General features: G+C 34.1%; 1 protein-coding gene across 1 annotated transcript in view; it reads left to right on the top strand.

The window, feature by feature from the left end:
* Dach1 (dachshund family transcription factor 1) overlaps positions 1–17,118 on the top strand; it is a 344,402-nt gene that overhangs the window by 146,273 nt on the left and 181,011 nt on the right. Inside the window, 1 exon segment of the mRNA XM_035453117.1 lies at positions 4,850–4,965. Within this exon segment, the coding sequence (XP_035309008.1) occupies positions 4,850–4,965 (116 nt within the window).

Here is a 17,118-nt window from a genome sequence, read left to right as displayed (position 1 = left end):
CCCAGGTTGTGTGGTAACTGAATGCTCTGTACCGTGTCCCCTCCCCCACTAGCATTGGCAATGACTCTCATTCCTTTAATGCAGTTATTTGCATTTCATTTTGACTTCTTTTTCTAAAGTTGAATTTTGACTGTCCTTGAATAAACATCATAAATGTGCCTGAAGTCAGGCCCTATGTCCTGGAGCCCTGGCAACAAATGGACAACGAAGCATCTGTAACTTTTTTATGAGAGACAGAGACAGAGAGAAAGAGAGAGAGAGAGAGAGAGAGAGAGAGAGAGAGAGAGAGAGAGGGAGAGAGAGAGAGAGGGAAGGAAGGAAGCATGTCCACAGTGACTCATCTGAAAAGTAAACATTCTTATTCAAAACTGCAGAAAAGAGTGTGTTTGTAAATATTCAGGATTTGAAGTGGGGATGTGGACATATCTAAGTCATCACCCTCCTTTGAAAATACCAGTCTGGGCTTTGGCTAAGATGTGGAACTAAGGAAAACAAGGAGGAAGTCTTTGGCTTTAATTTCATCCAAGATACTAAGGCTAATGCTTTAAATAATGTCTTCCTTTTGATTGGATATAGGACAACCCAGCATACTTTGGCCCACTTTGCTCTTTTGCAGTAAAGTCTAGGACAAATGTAAAGTCCATTAATGTACATACTCAATCAAAATAGCAATTTTATAAATTGTTTTGCTTTCTCTGTTCAGTTTAGTTTTTGTTACTCTTTTCAAGAATAACTGATCTCCAACAAAGCATACCAAGTGTTTGTTTAACAATAAGGTAATTTAATTAGCTGTTGTAAGCAGTTAGGTAATTTGATTAAGATTATACTGTCTGGTAAATTAATTAAACCTATATGGAGCTATATCTATTTAGACAAGAACATGTGTCCTTCTGGCCTTTACCCTAGAAAATGGTGTCTTGGAATTTCCTTGAAACTCTGTTGAAAGATTTGAAGCATTAAGTCAGTATTTGCAATAAAGTTTCTTTCTCAGAGAACTGAAAGGTTTTTTTCACAGAGCAGTATGGAAATTCATTATCTCCAGAAGTTAATTTGATATTCCATGAATAAAATGAAAGCTTCTCAATAAAAGAACCCTACTGTAAATAGGAGTATCATGATAATGTTGCAAGCAAATACATTTTTTCTACTTTTCCAAGAAGAGAAGAAGAAGAAGAAGAAGAAGAAGAAGAAGAAGAAGAAGAAGAAGAAGAAGAAGAAGAAGAAGAAGAAGAAGAGCAAGAAGAGGAGGAGGAGGAAGGAAGTAGAACTTCTTTCTGACTCACAGAGAGGGCAACCATTTGTCTAGTACTTAGGGAAACTACATCTTTTGCTCTTCTTTTAAAAAACAGTCCTTCTGTTCTTTGCCTCAGTGTCTCAAGGCTTCTCACATAATTGTTAAGTAATCCCCAGTAGGGTGTTAGTTGATGGCCTTAGGGTGTTACCACCTCCAAGGGTATTTGCATTTTAATGGAAGGCTTTAAAGCAACTTCAAGCATCTAGTCTGAGAGCAATAAATCTCTATTGGTGGAATTTGAAGCAATGTGATAGATAGATTGGGCAGGAGATATCTGTGGTGAAAGGAGCCCACTGGGTTTATTCTAATCACAGCATGAATTAAAGTGTTCCTACTTAGTGGTAGCCTGACTTTTGCTTCCAAAGTGAAAGTTGTGAGGACAGCTCCTGTGGCCTGAATAATGAAGTACTCCTTAGCAGTTTCATTTTCTTTAAAAGCAAAACAAGTCAAAGGGCTAAAAGTTCAAATCTTTGAACTCTCCTTTCCCTTCCTATTTTTTCCATGGCTGTCACCAAACATATACTTTTCTTATTTGTGGTTGAGGTGTACAGGTTGGATATGTTCAGACTTTCTTCAAATTCCCAATGTGTGTGTGTGTGTGTGTGTGTGTGTGTGTGTGTGTGTGTGTGTGTGTTTCTTTCTTTTGTTTTCTAGAGACTTTTTGCTCACTGGAAATGACAGGGCAAGGTACTTGTGAAGTCCAGGGTGAAGAACATATTAACAAATATATATCCTTATTAGTCCACCATGAAGCAAAACAGATTCAGGACCGATAAAGTGATAATAGCGTAATCCCCATTGATTCTGGACTATCCTCATACATAGAGCCTGCAGCCTGAAATGGTGACACAGAAAATGAGGAGGACTCAACTAGGGAATAGAGAGTGGAGGATGTGTTTTCATAGGAATAGTAACAGAGGGAAACTTTGCAAAAATGGAGTAATAAGAGACCCAAGCCTCCCACTGTTCAGCTCAGTGTGGTGGTACAGGATCTGTAATCCTAGATAGATTGTGAGGGTAGGGGGGCTAAGGAATGTGTGAAATGAGTTCAAAGTCATGCTTCTGATATATAATGTAACCTTCTTTCAAAAGAAAAAGAGAAAAAAATTAAAAAGAAAGTAAGACATTGAGTAGAACCCAATATAAAATAATTCACAAATGTTGAAATAAAATAGTAAAAATTGAAAAGAAGAATGGGCCAAGTATTAGAGGGTCTGTATTAAGGCCATGGATTATGAGTTCAATAGGGAAGATATTTTTAATCAAATATATATTAAATATTTCTCTGAAATATTTTTTAGAGATCTATATACGAGGCTCAAGAATAGGACCAAGTAGGAGGTAGGTCTTGGGAGAGCTGTGTAGTCTATAACAGTGGACCAAATAAGAAATGAAGAATGATCTGAAACAGGAATGGGACATAGACAAAGACATAAAGTGATGTCTTCACAGAGATGATATTTAAGCATGCTAAAGAAGAAAGGATGTATGAAAGTGTGGGTGCTTGGCTTAGTCAGTCAGTTGACTTTGTGCTGAACAAGGGGAAGGGAAATAGATTTTAAGAGGGCAGTTGCTGAGTTCAGATTTGGATAAGCTGAGTCTTAGATTATTATAGAACATCTAAGCAGGAATGTCAACTAGATGGGTATCAATCTGTCTGCATCCCAGAGGAAGATCTGGGCTGTAGATGTATGTTGAGCTATTAGTCCTAGTGTCTAAGTGATGACAATAGAAGAGTTTACTCAGGGAGAATGGATACTATCAAGAGGCCTGTCCATTGATCCCAAGCAAATGATCAGTTAAAAAGCCAGAAGAATCACAATGAGGAATAAGAATAAGTAGCTGGAGAGATACAAGACAGCTATAAGCAGTAGGGTATCCATATTGATTTACAAGACAGATAAAGTTGCAAATAAGCCTCCTGCTCTCATTCCAAAGGTCTCCAGGATCTAATGCTAGGCAATAAGTCTAGCAGTCTCAATCTGTGTTTCTCTTGCTATTTGAGTTGTGTCAGTTCAACAAGAGAAATGCTACACACTGATGAGCTCTACAGTTCCATCAGAGAAGTGTGCTTTTCGTCTACACAGTTAACATCCACTGAAATTTTCTTCCAATGTTTCCCTTGGCATCTTTCTTTCCTGAAAATTGAAGTCTCATCACCTAGCGACTATGCTCTTATTAGTACACAGATTGCAATGTTTATATGGGACCTAGCACATTACAATTGCATCACAGTTATTTGTGAAAAAGATTCTTCCCTCTTGGCAAGAATATAAGCTCCTGAAGATGAAGAACTCACTCCCACAAATTAGCCTCCACAGTGCACTGCTTTGAAAACAGCAGGTACTTAGTAATTATTTGCTCAATGACCACATATATTACTTACATAAAATAAAAGAAAGAAAGTTTTTTAATCTTCTGATGAAGCAAGGGAGTTCAACAGAGGAAAATAGAAATGCTTGAAGACAAAGAATGGATATATCTGATGTTTTTTATATATCTAGGCACATATTGGCCAAATAAATAATGGAGAGCCTGTCAAAAGCACATTTATAATACTGAGGAAAAATGAGAACACAAGTATTCTTATTTGTCTCAAAGAATACAAATGCTGCACTTTTGGTGATATTTTCTTACAAAAATACTTATCTCTCTATTTGCTTTTGTAACTTAAGAAATTAATCATCCCTAATGTGCATGTGAAGAATAAGGAGTGTTAACAATAAGCATGTTTTTTTTATTTTTCCTATGGGCACATTTAAGATGCTACATAAGCAGTTTCTCAATGATATCCTACAAATAATCCCAAGCCTTTCCAATTTTCTCTTGTATATTAAAAATAGGACAACTTGGTAGGATTGTTCAGTTAAATAGAATAAGGGTTAAATGATAACTTGACTTATCTTTTAAATGACAAAAAATAAAGAAATTGCAAGACCTTTTCACACATTAGAGATGTATTGTCATTTATCATCTAGATATCAGGCTAGCAGTGCGAAGTAATAAAACATATCATCGAAAAATGTGCTATAGGTCTGAATCATTCTTTCATCCCACCTCCCAGCTAACTGCAGTATTAAATCAAACAAGCAGAACATTTCCTTAGGCAGCCATTGCCTTTTAATTTCCTGAAGAACCTTAAAATATCATTCATTACAAGTACTACACATATTTGGTTTTTAAAAGTCTCATAAATCAATAGCAGGCTGACTGTAATAATTATTACAAGTTAGTGCATAATTTTCGTGCTGAAGGCTGAATGCAGAACTTTAGCATATGCAAACGAGGCAATTCAAACTGTGTATAGATATTAATATGAAGAAGCAGGTAACGAGGTGCAGGCTATGAATTATGCATCAGGAGTGGCTGATCTTCAATGAGGAAAATGAATTCAGCATGTAATCTAATTAGTGATGGAAGTCTATTACATCTAACTGCAAAAGCAACCGTCCTTGAAACAAATTTATTTACAGTCCATGTTACCACTTGAAACAACTTTGAAATGATGTGTCAGACAACAGCTTAATTGTAAAATTTTTTGTTTGTTTGTCTCAGTTCCAGACCTGGAAGGCCTCCTAAGAGGACTCAAAGTGTCACCTCCCCAGAGAACTCTCATATCATGCCACATTCTGTCCCTGGCCTCATGTCTCCTGGAATAATTCCACCAACAGGTAAGCGTGTGGTTATTTTTGCCAAAACATTAACTATCACCCAATATCACAGATTTTATACATACCCATCATTACAATGATATTTACATGCTTTGGTTTTATTTTGCAAACAATAAATAGTTTTCTGGTAAAACATATTTTTAAAATGCAGGACAGTTACTATAATTTTTTATGAAAACAAAATGAAATGAGCTTAATTGATTAAAGTGTTAGAAGTCATTTGAATTACCCCCTACAAATTTCATAAAAGAAAAATTACTAATCCTAGGGATTTTGTTTTTAAACTAAAAATTAGAAGCTCAGAAAGAATCAATAGCTTCTCAAGGTCAATTGCTGAGAGCTATCAATGATTATTCACACCCTCTTGATTCTAAACAATTTTCATTCAAAAATCAGGAATACAGATATATATATACAAACACAAATGCCAGAAATGAAATTTTTTCTAACTTTTCCATTATAACCATTTAAAGAAAGATTTTTTGTTTTGTTTTGTAGACTTTTGAGGATATGTAAGTGAAACATACTATAGAGTGCACACACACACACACACACACACACACACACACACACACGCGCGCGCGCGCACACACACACTATATACTATAAGTGATCATAAATCATAACAAAAATAACTCATTTGATTTATATCACTTGGATATGTTTGTTAATTCTGTTAGGTACTTTTCTATATTTTTTCTCACTTTGGTTTTCTCCAGGAAAGAGCCAGAGTTATGAGATTAACATAATTATCATACATCACTATTGTTCAAGGAGGAAATGCATGTCTGTTATGCAACACAATGAAACAACAGAAATCTCTTGGGAAAAATTTCCCTTTCTCCTTACATGTATAGCACCACTACCCATAAATTTGAAATTCTTCTGCCTGAGCCTCCAGAAGAGCAGAGTTAGAGGTGTGCACCACCAACCGAAGTTAAACAGTTTTATTTTCTGAACCTCTATCAGTATTCTCTTATTCTTTTGAACATTTTCCTTTACTATGTTTTAATATAATCATGGGCACCTGATCACATTCAGCTCTTGGATTAAAGTTCCATTAACTTAATGTATATTCAATTTTTATATCAATACCTGAAACTCAATTTTATGAATATTATCAAATACCATTTCAGCGTGTTTTTTTAATCCTATTTGTATATTTAGTACTATTCTTATTACTTTTCTACAAGGTTCCTTTTATACTGTATGTTAAATGAATGGATGGGTATAAATGTCATGTAAAGTCTATGAGTACAGTGTATGTGCATGTGTTGGTGAAAGCTTGTGTGTGTGTGTGTGTGTGTGTGTGTGTGTGTGTGTGTGTGTAGGCTAAACTGTTTCCTTCTCTCTCTCTATTCAAGATCTGATGCTAATGTTGCCTTAAATAATATTTAAATAGATAATGCCTTCAAAATCTCAATGGAGCAACACTCACATAACATCATAAAATAACTTCGCAGTAAGTGAATAAAACAAGTTCACAAGATGCAACTGACAAATCAAATATTATGTTACCTTTGAAAAGTCTTCCTCCCTCAAATATATTACGCATTATTGGATGAAAAGAGATATAAGAGGTAGTTCCAACTTGACTCATCATTAGATGTCCACTTTTCACATCAGATCATTGTATGCATTTCAGATTTGATGCCATTCTTCTGAGGCATGCTTTTTACCTTTTTTCTTTGGAAGGTATTAAGAATCCATAAACCAGGATTTTCATCCAGCTTACCAAGCATTACACTGAAAAGGTGGGGTGATGATTCATGTGGAGGATAAAGAGGAGAAGTTGGGGAGTCTGATGTAGTTAAGAATTCTCTTGTGCCCTGACAAGGGCTGTGAATAGCTTGGTTTTCTTGCTATAACCCTTTTTACCTGTTTCATTTTTTTGGACAATAGTACTAAGACTTGAAGTCACCAGACTGTAAATGTTGTTCACCAATGATGTTACCTCAATGGAGATAGTTTCACAAGATTTCCCCCCCTAGGAGGAATTAAGGATTTTAACAAACATGGAATCATATCTCCACTTATGAGAACATGTTATTTTCTATCTTACTAACTGGAGTTGGAAAACTTCTTTTTTGAAAGATATGGTTATCATGTTTCTGACATGAATACACCTAGCAAACTGCACATATACCAACCTCAAACAGTAAAGCTACTGAGTTTCAAATCCCAAGGTTCAAGTTGCAGATTATTCATGAAGACTTACTTGTCCTTGTATCCATAGAAGTAACCAATAAACTTTTAAACCACCGAATTTTTGTCTAGCCTGCTCCTGTGAAAATAAGGTCTATTAAATTTGAATAATTTGTAGATAACTATTTATTTGTTGCTGGTCACTCAATTATTTTTCTTTTTAGTGACTTATCCTTTAGAATGTAAAAACATCTGTTTTCTCAGAAGAAAATGACAATATACATTAAAATTAATAATTTGGATATTTATAATTAAAAAGATGAAAGACATACCAAATATGAAATTAAAACTTGTATGACATTATCTGTGCTATTTTTGCTTGTTGATAATTATCTTTGCTTAAGTAAGTTTGCATGTAACCTTAGCAGAGGACATGAGTGGCCATAACTTCCAAAAGTTATGGCTGTGACAAAATATAACAATTTGAAGTTGCAGTTCATGAAAGGAAGGAGCCTTTTTGTAGACTCTCAGAAGGAGACACACCTCCTGCAGTGGTCACTACATTTATCCTGACTGAGCACTTGCCATAAATCATTTTTGAAATATGCACAAGTTTGGAATAAATTCATCCTAGCAACGGAGCTCTAATAGCATTCAGACTTTTTATAGAATCATGTCTATTATGCAATTAAGGAAAGGATATTTAGGAATTTAGAATACTCCTTTCTTTGTGCCAGAAGTGCAATTTAGCAGTATACTCAGCCAACTTCCTGATTTCATGTTTAGGTTAGAATGCAAACTAATTTTAAAATATAATTTCTGTGTCAGTATTCAGTAATAACATATGAATACTCAATATTGCATTTGATATTTAAAAAAAGCAATTCAGTATCTCCTTTTCAAATATACTTAAAGTAAATGATTGACCTTTATTTGCATCTGAGACATTGCTTTTCTCTAATTATAACTTTGTAGACACATAGGCAACACATATTCAGAGTAAAAAAAAAAAAAAAAGCAATTATCCACACAGTAACATACACTATGCCTGAAGGTAAGAATTTAAACCTTGCAAATCCTTAAATCTTGATAATATGTTATACCAGGATAATATTAATCAATGCTTAATTCAATTGAAACAGTTATATTTTACAAAACAAAACAAACAATCTCCCACCACACGTTTTAATGGAAAACATTCTTGTATGGACTGATGACTTAAAAACTTATTTTTGAGGTCTTTTCCCTTTATTTTTTCTAGGTGATATTAGTGATGAACATAAACACCCAAACTGCCCTTTTCAGAACATTGGCATCTGTAGCATTGTAAGGAATTTTAACATTCTTATTCTGGATTCTGAAAAGATTGAGCCTTTCCTTCTAGGTTGAGAAATTTATTATAATAAATGTATTCAGCATGGCTCCATGGGAAGACCACATTTTAAGCACAACCATTTGATTGTATTACTTAAAAAGTAAACATGAAATAAACTACTTAAAACACTTGTGTTCACACAGCACAGGGTAAATGGCAATTTTGTGTTCATATGTAGTGACCATTATGACTGGACACCTCAAGGGTATCACATGTCCTGTGATAGAGGACTGCCTTTAGGTTTGTTGGAAACAAAAATGATGCATTTGACTTATTTGCTTCTTTTATGGCAGGCTAGTATGAGCATTGTAGCCCTTAGTGTTTTACTAAAGTTTTAAAAATCTAGATTAAAACTCTATTCTTTTTTTGGGGGGTGGAGGGGCACCCTAACAAATTAGTACAACCTTGGTGGTAAAAAACTGAACTTTATACTCAAGGTTTGGAGGCCAAGAGTTCAGATTCAGCATTATTCAGCCTAATCATGGTGCCTACAGGCCCACAGCCCTCCTGAGGCTACAGGGGAGAACTGTCCCTTGAATGTTGGCTGTGTTGATATCTTGCTTGTACAAATAAAGCCTGTCTGAAGATCAGAGGATGGAGTTTGCCACTAGCTAACCATAGAAGTCTGGAGGTCTGCATAGACAGATAGGAAGTGAGATTAATTGGCAGAAACAGGAAGTGAGCTGGCTGGGCACAGACAGGAAATGAGATGGATAGGCAGAGAGAGGATATAAGCAGGAAGAAACAAGAACTCGCTCTCATGTCCCCTGAAAAGCCAAGGAGGTAATAGGTGGCTTTGACTTACTCCTTCTCTGTGATCTCTCAGCATTTTCATCTGTATCTGACACCAGGTTTTTATTATTTAGACCAATTAAGAACTCCTTTTACAGTTGACACTCCTTGGTGTAGAGCTGCTTTACACCACTTTATGTCTGTGTCTGTCTCTTTCATTTCTGTCTCTCCTTTTCTCTCTCTTTCTCTGTTTCTGTCTCCCTCTCTCTCTAAACACACACACACACACACACACACACACACACACACACACACACACACACAGCCTCTGTCTTGTAAAGTACTTATGGACAATTTGACCATCTGAACATCTGATACAACAACATGCATAAAAATATTTGGCATATAAAGCAACATTTTCATGGTCTTAGGACATAATTAAGGAGCTGCTGTCAGTTCCTCATACCCAGCTAGTGTCTGTGCATGAGAATGGTGAGAAGTCAATTACAGTGTCTCAGACATACACACTAAATGTACACAAAATGATTCTGGCCAGTTTTGCTCACTGAAGTATCCCTTGATGGAGAATATTGCCTGGCATGGGGCAGAGACTCAAAGTAAATATTTGTTCAGTGAACACTGATAAAAAATGTTTAGTGAAGGATTTCTGAGGGGAATTATTATGCCTCACAGTTACAAACTGAAGCTGTAGTGTCTTAATACAGCATTTTAAGTCTCACTAAACACACAACGGCTTTATATTAAATATTTAGAGTTTAGAGTCCAAACAGAGGTATACCAAGTACATAAAAGGAAATCATTATTTTTTATTCATAGGTTGTGATGGCTACATACAAGCATTAGCAAGAACAACTGATAAAATTTATATATGTAAATTTGTGTTTGTTACAGAAGTAATATATAGGACTTCATAATTACTGTTTATATATTAATACAACTGTATTTTCAACATGCTAGATGATCCTAAGTGACTATAATTTTCATTTTACATTTACATTTGAATAAAATCTAACTTGGAACATAATTAACTATAAATATACTTGTTGGTTTGAGGAATGATATAAATACATTTGCTTAGTAATTATGTATGGTTGTGTATGTGTGCAAGCCTATGTCCATATGCTTTCAGATGTGTGGGCACTCATATGGGCAACCTATGATTGCTGCTAAAAAATACTTTCTACTTGGTTTTTTTGAGTCAGTATCTCTCATTGACTTGAAATTCTCCATGCAGGCTAAGCTGGCTGGCTGGCAGGCAAATCCCAGGGATATGTCTATCTTTATATTCCTGGAGTTTTGATGGTACATGAGTGCCACTATACCCAGATTTTTAATATGGATTGTGGGCCTCTAATACAGGTCCTCAGGTTTGTACAGCTAGCAGTTGCCTGACTATATATGTCTCCATTTCCGAATTATAAAAGATTTAGTAACCATACCTGTTTACTATAGCCAAATCATATGATGTTCTGTGTTCTTAGTAGAGACATTTATGAAAAATTTTTTTTCTCAGTTTCAGAGTTCCATTATACGTTAGGTTTTATTAAGCTACCACATGTTATACATGTTATTAGAATTCTGGACATGCTACACAATTATGTAAATAGGAGGCTAATTTCTGTCCTTTCCTCTGTAATTTATTTTTTATTTTTCTACTAAGATCTGTATCTCATTTGCCTACACTAAAAATGATATTTTATTATTATACTTCATGCTCAGTATAGTATTTTAGTCTTTAATCTGACTAATTCTTAGGGTTGTTTCCTTCCTTTTATGGTAACTCCATGCCTATTTTGATAAAGGACATGCATTTACATCAAGAAAACTAGACTGCAAATTTAGTTCAGATATTCAGCATTTGCCTAGCATTCCCAAACTCTGAGTTCAAACCTCAACACTGAAAGAAAAAAATGGGTCTGGGTGGATGGTTCTGTAGGTTAAGGTGTTTACTGACCAGTTTGAGGACCTGATGATCTCTGTAACTTACATATGGAAGTAAAGAAGCAACTTGCAATGGCTATCATCCAGCATCCACATAAATGCATGGACACACAGACACACACAATAAATAAATACAAAAAATACAATAAAGCAAATGTAAATTTGGTGAAATATGGTTATGACTGGATGTTTGTAGAGTCTCCATCTTTTGTGTAGGATTCTTAGTATGTTGGCCCATTCCTCATTAGTTAGCATATTGTCTGTTACTTCTCACTACAACTTGATGACTATTATTAGAAGGGCTGTCACAATCCTGATTCCCTTTATAAACCAGTTAAGAGGGAAATACAGTACCTGTTTATTTAGAGAAAGCAGCCAAGTCTGGTATACTTATGCTTTGAACTTCTAATAGACCTGGTAGGACAAAAGTTCTGTAAAACAACACAGACAGGCTGGTTTGTTTAGTCTCTCTTTGATAGCCTTTCCCCTTGAGATGAACTTCAAAGCCTCAGCTTTCTCCCTTGATTACTTGATCTAAGCTGGTTCTGTGGACTAAACCAAACCAAGTAGAAGCTTCTTTTTATTTTCTCCCTACTTTCTAAGGATTTCTAGATTTTAGCCTGTCATTTGAAAGGAGGTAGAAGAGCTAAGGGACAAGATTGATATTATCAAAAAAATTAGAGATTGAGGAAAAGTAAAAGGATCAGAGTCTTAATAAATGTTTGTGTTTTATGCTCAAGTTGATTATTGTCTTAGTAATGAATGAATTTGACTTGATTTGAAAACATCCTACATTAAAAACATCGAGATGCTTCTGTTGTCTCTGTAATTGTAGGTATCATCCCACTGGTAGAACTTGGGAAGTTCTCATTAAATCCCTACTTTAGGAAAATAAATATGATATTTACATAAAGGAAATCAGCAATACAATATTCCCCATCACCCCTAGTGACATCTGGAATATTAAATATAGTCATGGGACTCAGACATATTTTAAGATAATAATCAACTCGTGAACACTAATGAATCACTCTAGACTATATACATTCAGAAATGATGCTATTTAGTACTAAGTAGACTTATAGTACATAATACAGTAGAACATCGTGTTCTGAGAATAAAAGTTTGGTCAATAGATTACAGTTCCTGTTTATCAGGCTACCAAGATCTTTATTGTTTTCCATAAGAAAGAGCCTATCTTTTGTGTTTAAAGTCCCGGCTCCATCTGCAGCACAATTAAAAGTCAAACAAAGAAAGATCTTTTGTATGAATAGAATGTATTACTATAAAAAATGTAGCTGTTTCACCTGAAATAAATGTTTGAGAGGAAACTAGAGGGTAGAAAGTCATTTATCAAATGTTTTATATTTATTTCATAGCCTGTCTTAGATACTAGTAAAAGCATTAAAACAAAACAAAGCTCTTCCTTGATGACCAGGCATCTAATTCAACCCCATCATATTTGTTCAGGAAATGCAAAGGTCCTAGTTTATTAAGAGAGAGGTTGGGTTATGCTCAGTTTGCAGCTAACCTTCAGGAAACCCTGACTTCTCACTTAGCACTGAATATACCAGGCATGGTGTGGGCCTATAAACTCAGTAATTGACAGGTAGAGGCAGAAGAGGAAAGTAAAGTCATCTTCAACACAAACCAAGTTTGAAGTTGGCCTGGCCTCATTCTTCCTTGGATTTGTATTCCCTATCTTGTTTGTTATCTTTCTAGCTACAGAGTATATATTTTTCAGACTGTCAATTATATCATACTAATCAATATTATATAAAAATATAAAAACTTAAGTAGTGTTTTAGATGAACATGTCATGTTTTTAAAGCAACCATATTTCTTCTTGCTGAACTTTTATAGATGATATATTTAGTTTATTTGCAAAATTGTGAATATGGAATTTAACATAATCTTCTTTTCCCATTTAATGGCTTTTCTACTTATAACGTCTGGCCTTCATATGTCCTCTTGAAGGAGCCCGCAGGTGTGACTTCATGCCAGCAGAAAGTGTTAGCCACTGGAACTGACATGGAGAAACACACATATAAACAGATTTCAATGTAGTAATTTGGACTTTATACAATTATTTTGACATCCCTTTCAAATGGAAAAATTAAGTTCAAGAGGGATCAGTGTCTGAAGATCATAGGAAACTTTTCATCTCCCACTTACTAAATGTACACTCATTGAACCAATGACCTATTCAGATCTTTATTTCTTTCACCAGTAAATATTTTTTTTTCAAATTTTTCAAGTCATTTCTCATATTGTTATGAATGCCAAATGACACAGTCTCTAGAAAAATTTTGCAAAAGAAAATAACCTAAGGAAAAAAAATTCTGAAATCAAACAAACTGATCCCACAATTATAAATTACTATCATTGATTTTCAGTCATCATCAAGCTATTTCTATTTGATCTAAAAATAAAAATGATAACATTTTAAAATGTAAAGCTTTGTCATATAATGTCTTAGTTTCTAATACAAGGTAATCCTAACAGAGTTAACAGGGAGTTTTGGTTATTGCATGCTTTTTAGGGCTCAGTGACATTGATTTATTACATAGACTTGCATTTGTAGGTAACATTAGCTTTATGGATATGAAATATCCTGTTACATACTGATTTAAAAGTTTGCACATTACAGACAGTGGTAGATTTTAAGAGTGTAGATTGCTTTCATTTGATTACATTGGGTATTAAACTATTTGATTGCTGGAAATGAACTGACATACTGTATAGTAAACACTGAAAGAGGCTTTCAAAATGATAAAACTGCAATCTGATTCAGTAAATTCAATTGTGTTACACAAACATGACTGTTCAATTATTGTTATATGGTCAAAGACATACATAGTAAATTACTATTTGATCTTTTGTGCTAGTTCACATTTTCATTACAGCGTCCACAAATTCTATTCCTAAAGAAGATTATCATGAACATTTATTTCTATTGTTAATGTTAGAAAACAATTAATAGATTATGACTCATCTCTTCAAAGGACATTATTTTTCTTGCTAGGTAGTTCTATGACACAGCTCCTAACATGTAACCAAAAGGCTTGGCTGGCTTTATCTTCCTTGCCACTTTGCAGCTAAGTGACCTTGAATAATGTTGTCTTTGCTTAGACCTCAAAGGCAAGAACAGGGCCACACCACCTCATTTTACAGATTGAGCATTGTATAAATTTCATTAGTACAAATTTCTTTTGTACTAGTCAAAACAAGTTTTTAACTTCAAATTTCTCACATCATGCTGCCTTCCTGAAACCCACTTCTTCATTAATCTTCTTCACTGATGATGCAATCTGACATAGCTTCTACTTGATAGAACTTTGTGAAGAACAAAAACAACTAATGCATCATAATATATTTTGCCTACCATTGCACAGGAAATGCATATTGTGACGATAAGCTTCAGAAGGGCTCATTTTTTGCGTTCAAATGAACAGAACATGCTTATATCTAGACATATTAGGTCTGGGACAATGGATTCTTCCTTATATTTATGGTATCATGTTTTCATCAATTGCATTTCTTTTTTGTCTGTTTGTTTGGCATCTTGCGATTAGGTAAACTAATGCATTTTTATCCTGTTGTAACTCTTCCTATGACAGTGGGTTACTTTGGGATCTTATGTATAGAATTTTAAGATTCATGTTGATGATTTATATTCAGTTCACAGAGATACCCCTCAGTTAAATGCCCTGATAACATAACATTATATTGAGTTAAAACATATTTTAAAAGATTTATTGATTTCTTCCAGTAGGAACAGGATCTATGCCTGAGCTAGCTTTTTGGAGCCCATTCTCTATGAGGGGATGCCATGTTCAGCCTTAATGCAGAAGGGGACTGATCCTTCCCCAACTTAATGTCCCTGACTTTGTGGACTCCCCATGGGAGACCTTACCTGTTGGGAGGGGTGGATGTGGGCTGGGCTGAGGAAGAGCTGAGGGAGATGTTATAGGAGGAGTAGGAGGGAGAACTTTAGTTGGAATGTAAAATGAAATTAAACTAAATAAATTTAATAAAAACCACATTTCAATGAAGTTGCTATTTTTTAAGAAATGCAGCAATTTTGGGAAAATTATTTCCTAAATATACTTTTTCGAATTATATGAGTTTGTTCCTGGAAATGTAAGAATAAGACTTCAGTAAACACAGTTATAGGATTAAAGGAGCTACAACACTGTGTCTCCTAAAAGTCTATATAAATATATGCTGTTATTTCAACTTAGAATAATAATATGACCCTATAATATCAAGATTGTTTTTAAACATGTGAAATATTTATACTGATATCAATAAAATATACTATTTCCCTTGTAAAATAGTCCCTCTTTTTAGGTCAGTTTTTGGAGAGATTATTTTTCCTATTAAAACATCTATTTGTCAAATGTGAAATAGAGTAAGGTTTTCAAAATTGGTCTATTTACCTCTGTGCCTCATTCACTACCAAAGGCATTAATGTCTTTTGCAATTTCTACTACTTAATTTTATTTCTTAATAAAATCCCCAGAATTTTTATTATGGAATAATCATTTTAAGAAGAATTACATGGAAACCTGTTGATTCAGATGAGCATACATCTAAACAACTCTAAATGCCAATATATATTAATCATTTAATAGCACAATATAATAATATTTTGATTTATTTAAGTATGAAATTCATCTCATCATACCTACTCTTCATGTTACATATTGAAAAAATTAAATTTAAAGATATCATTCCAAGAAGAACTACTACCATATGACCTGTCCATAAGAGTTGTCTTCTTGATTTATAATAGCATTTGCTTTCTCAGCATGGATCTCATGACATAATAATATTCTATGAATATTTGAAATTATACTGAGCTCTACATCAATCATTTATAGTAGACTCATATCTGTATTAGTGAGACAGGCTTACTGTTAGTCAGACATCTCAGAAATATATACTTTTCCAAAATATAAATATTGATATTTTAAAGAAGGTAGTAAGTTGTTTCCTTTTAATTTTTTAAGTTGATAACACAAATGCTTATAATTCATACTGGCACACCATCTAAACATGTCAACATGCCTTGGCCATTGTTGTAATTGGTCCAAATTCAAAGACATCTATTTTTCCTGTGGTTTCTTAAAGAGAATCTCTTAAATTTATGGTAAAAATGAAACATAGGAAAGAATGAGGGCATTTCCCCACATGCATTTTTTTCTATAAGAATCATATAGAAACAAAATAGGCTCTTAAGTGTAAAAAAATTGTGTTGTATTGATTTCGTCTTCTTCATGTTTTCCATTAGAAGCAACCAAGCAGGAGGCAGGGGTTGTTATAGAATTACAACAATTCTTATTAAATGTGAACAAAGTTGTAAGTTTTCTTACAAATTTTTTATTTAAACTTGCTTAGTTTTATTACAAAAATCCTCTGCTAGTTGCATGCTTCTTGGGTTTTCATTAATACCCATTCTGTCTTCTACTGATTTCTTATGTCCATCATAAGATACAATAATTTTCCATCTCTTAAGTAACAAAATTTGAAGACTAATGCACACATTCATAAAGAACAATTTTGAACCAGTTGTTTAAACATACAGACATTATTCATCCTCCCCTTTCAAAGAACCAGTCACACTGCAGAGTCACAAAGCAAATATACCTGTTTTTTTATGTGACAATACTTTGTATTTCCTTCAATGTGTCTCTGAGTTTGAGTATATTTTACTCCAAATATGTCCTTCATATAAACACTGTAGAACTTATCATTTACATTTGCTAAGAAATTGGATTTGCTCTAAAAAGGAAGGAGAATGTTTAAGATGGCCATCTGATTTTATATTTTCCTAAAGTCATTGTTTACTACTATAATTTCAGTTGCTGAAACAGTCTCCAGTTATAATATTGTTAAATAAATATAATTTAACAAATTAGTAAAAAAAAACTGGG

The sequence above is a fragment of the Cricetulus griseus genome, assembly GCF_003668045.3.
Source record: "Cricetulus griseus strain 17A/GY chromosome 1 unlocalized genomic scaffold, alternate assembly CriGri-PICRH-1.0 chr1_1, whole genome shotgun sequence".
NCBI lineage: Eukaryota > Metazoa > Chordata > Mammalia > Rodentia > Cricetidae > Cricetulus > Cricetulus griseus.
This window is presented reverse-complemented; position numbering and strand designations above follow the sequence as displayed.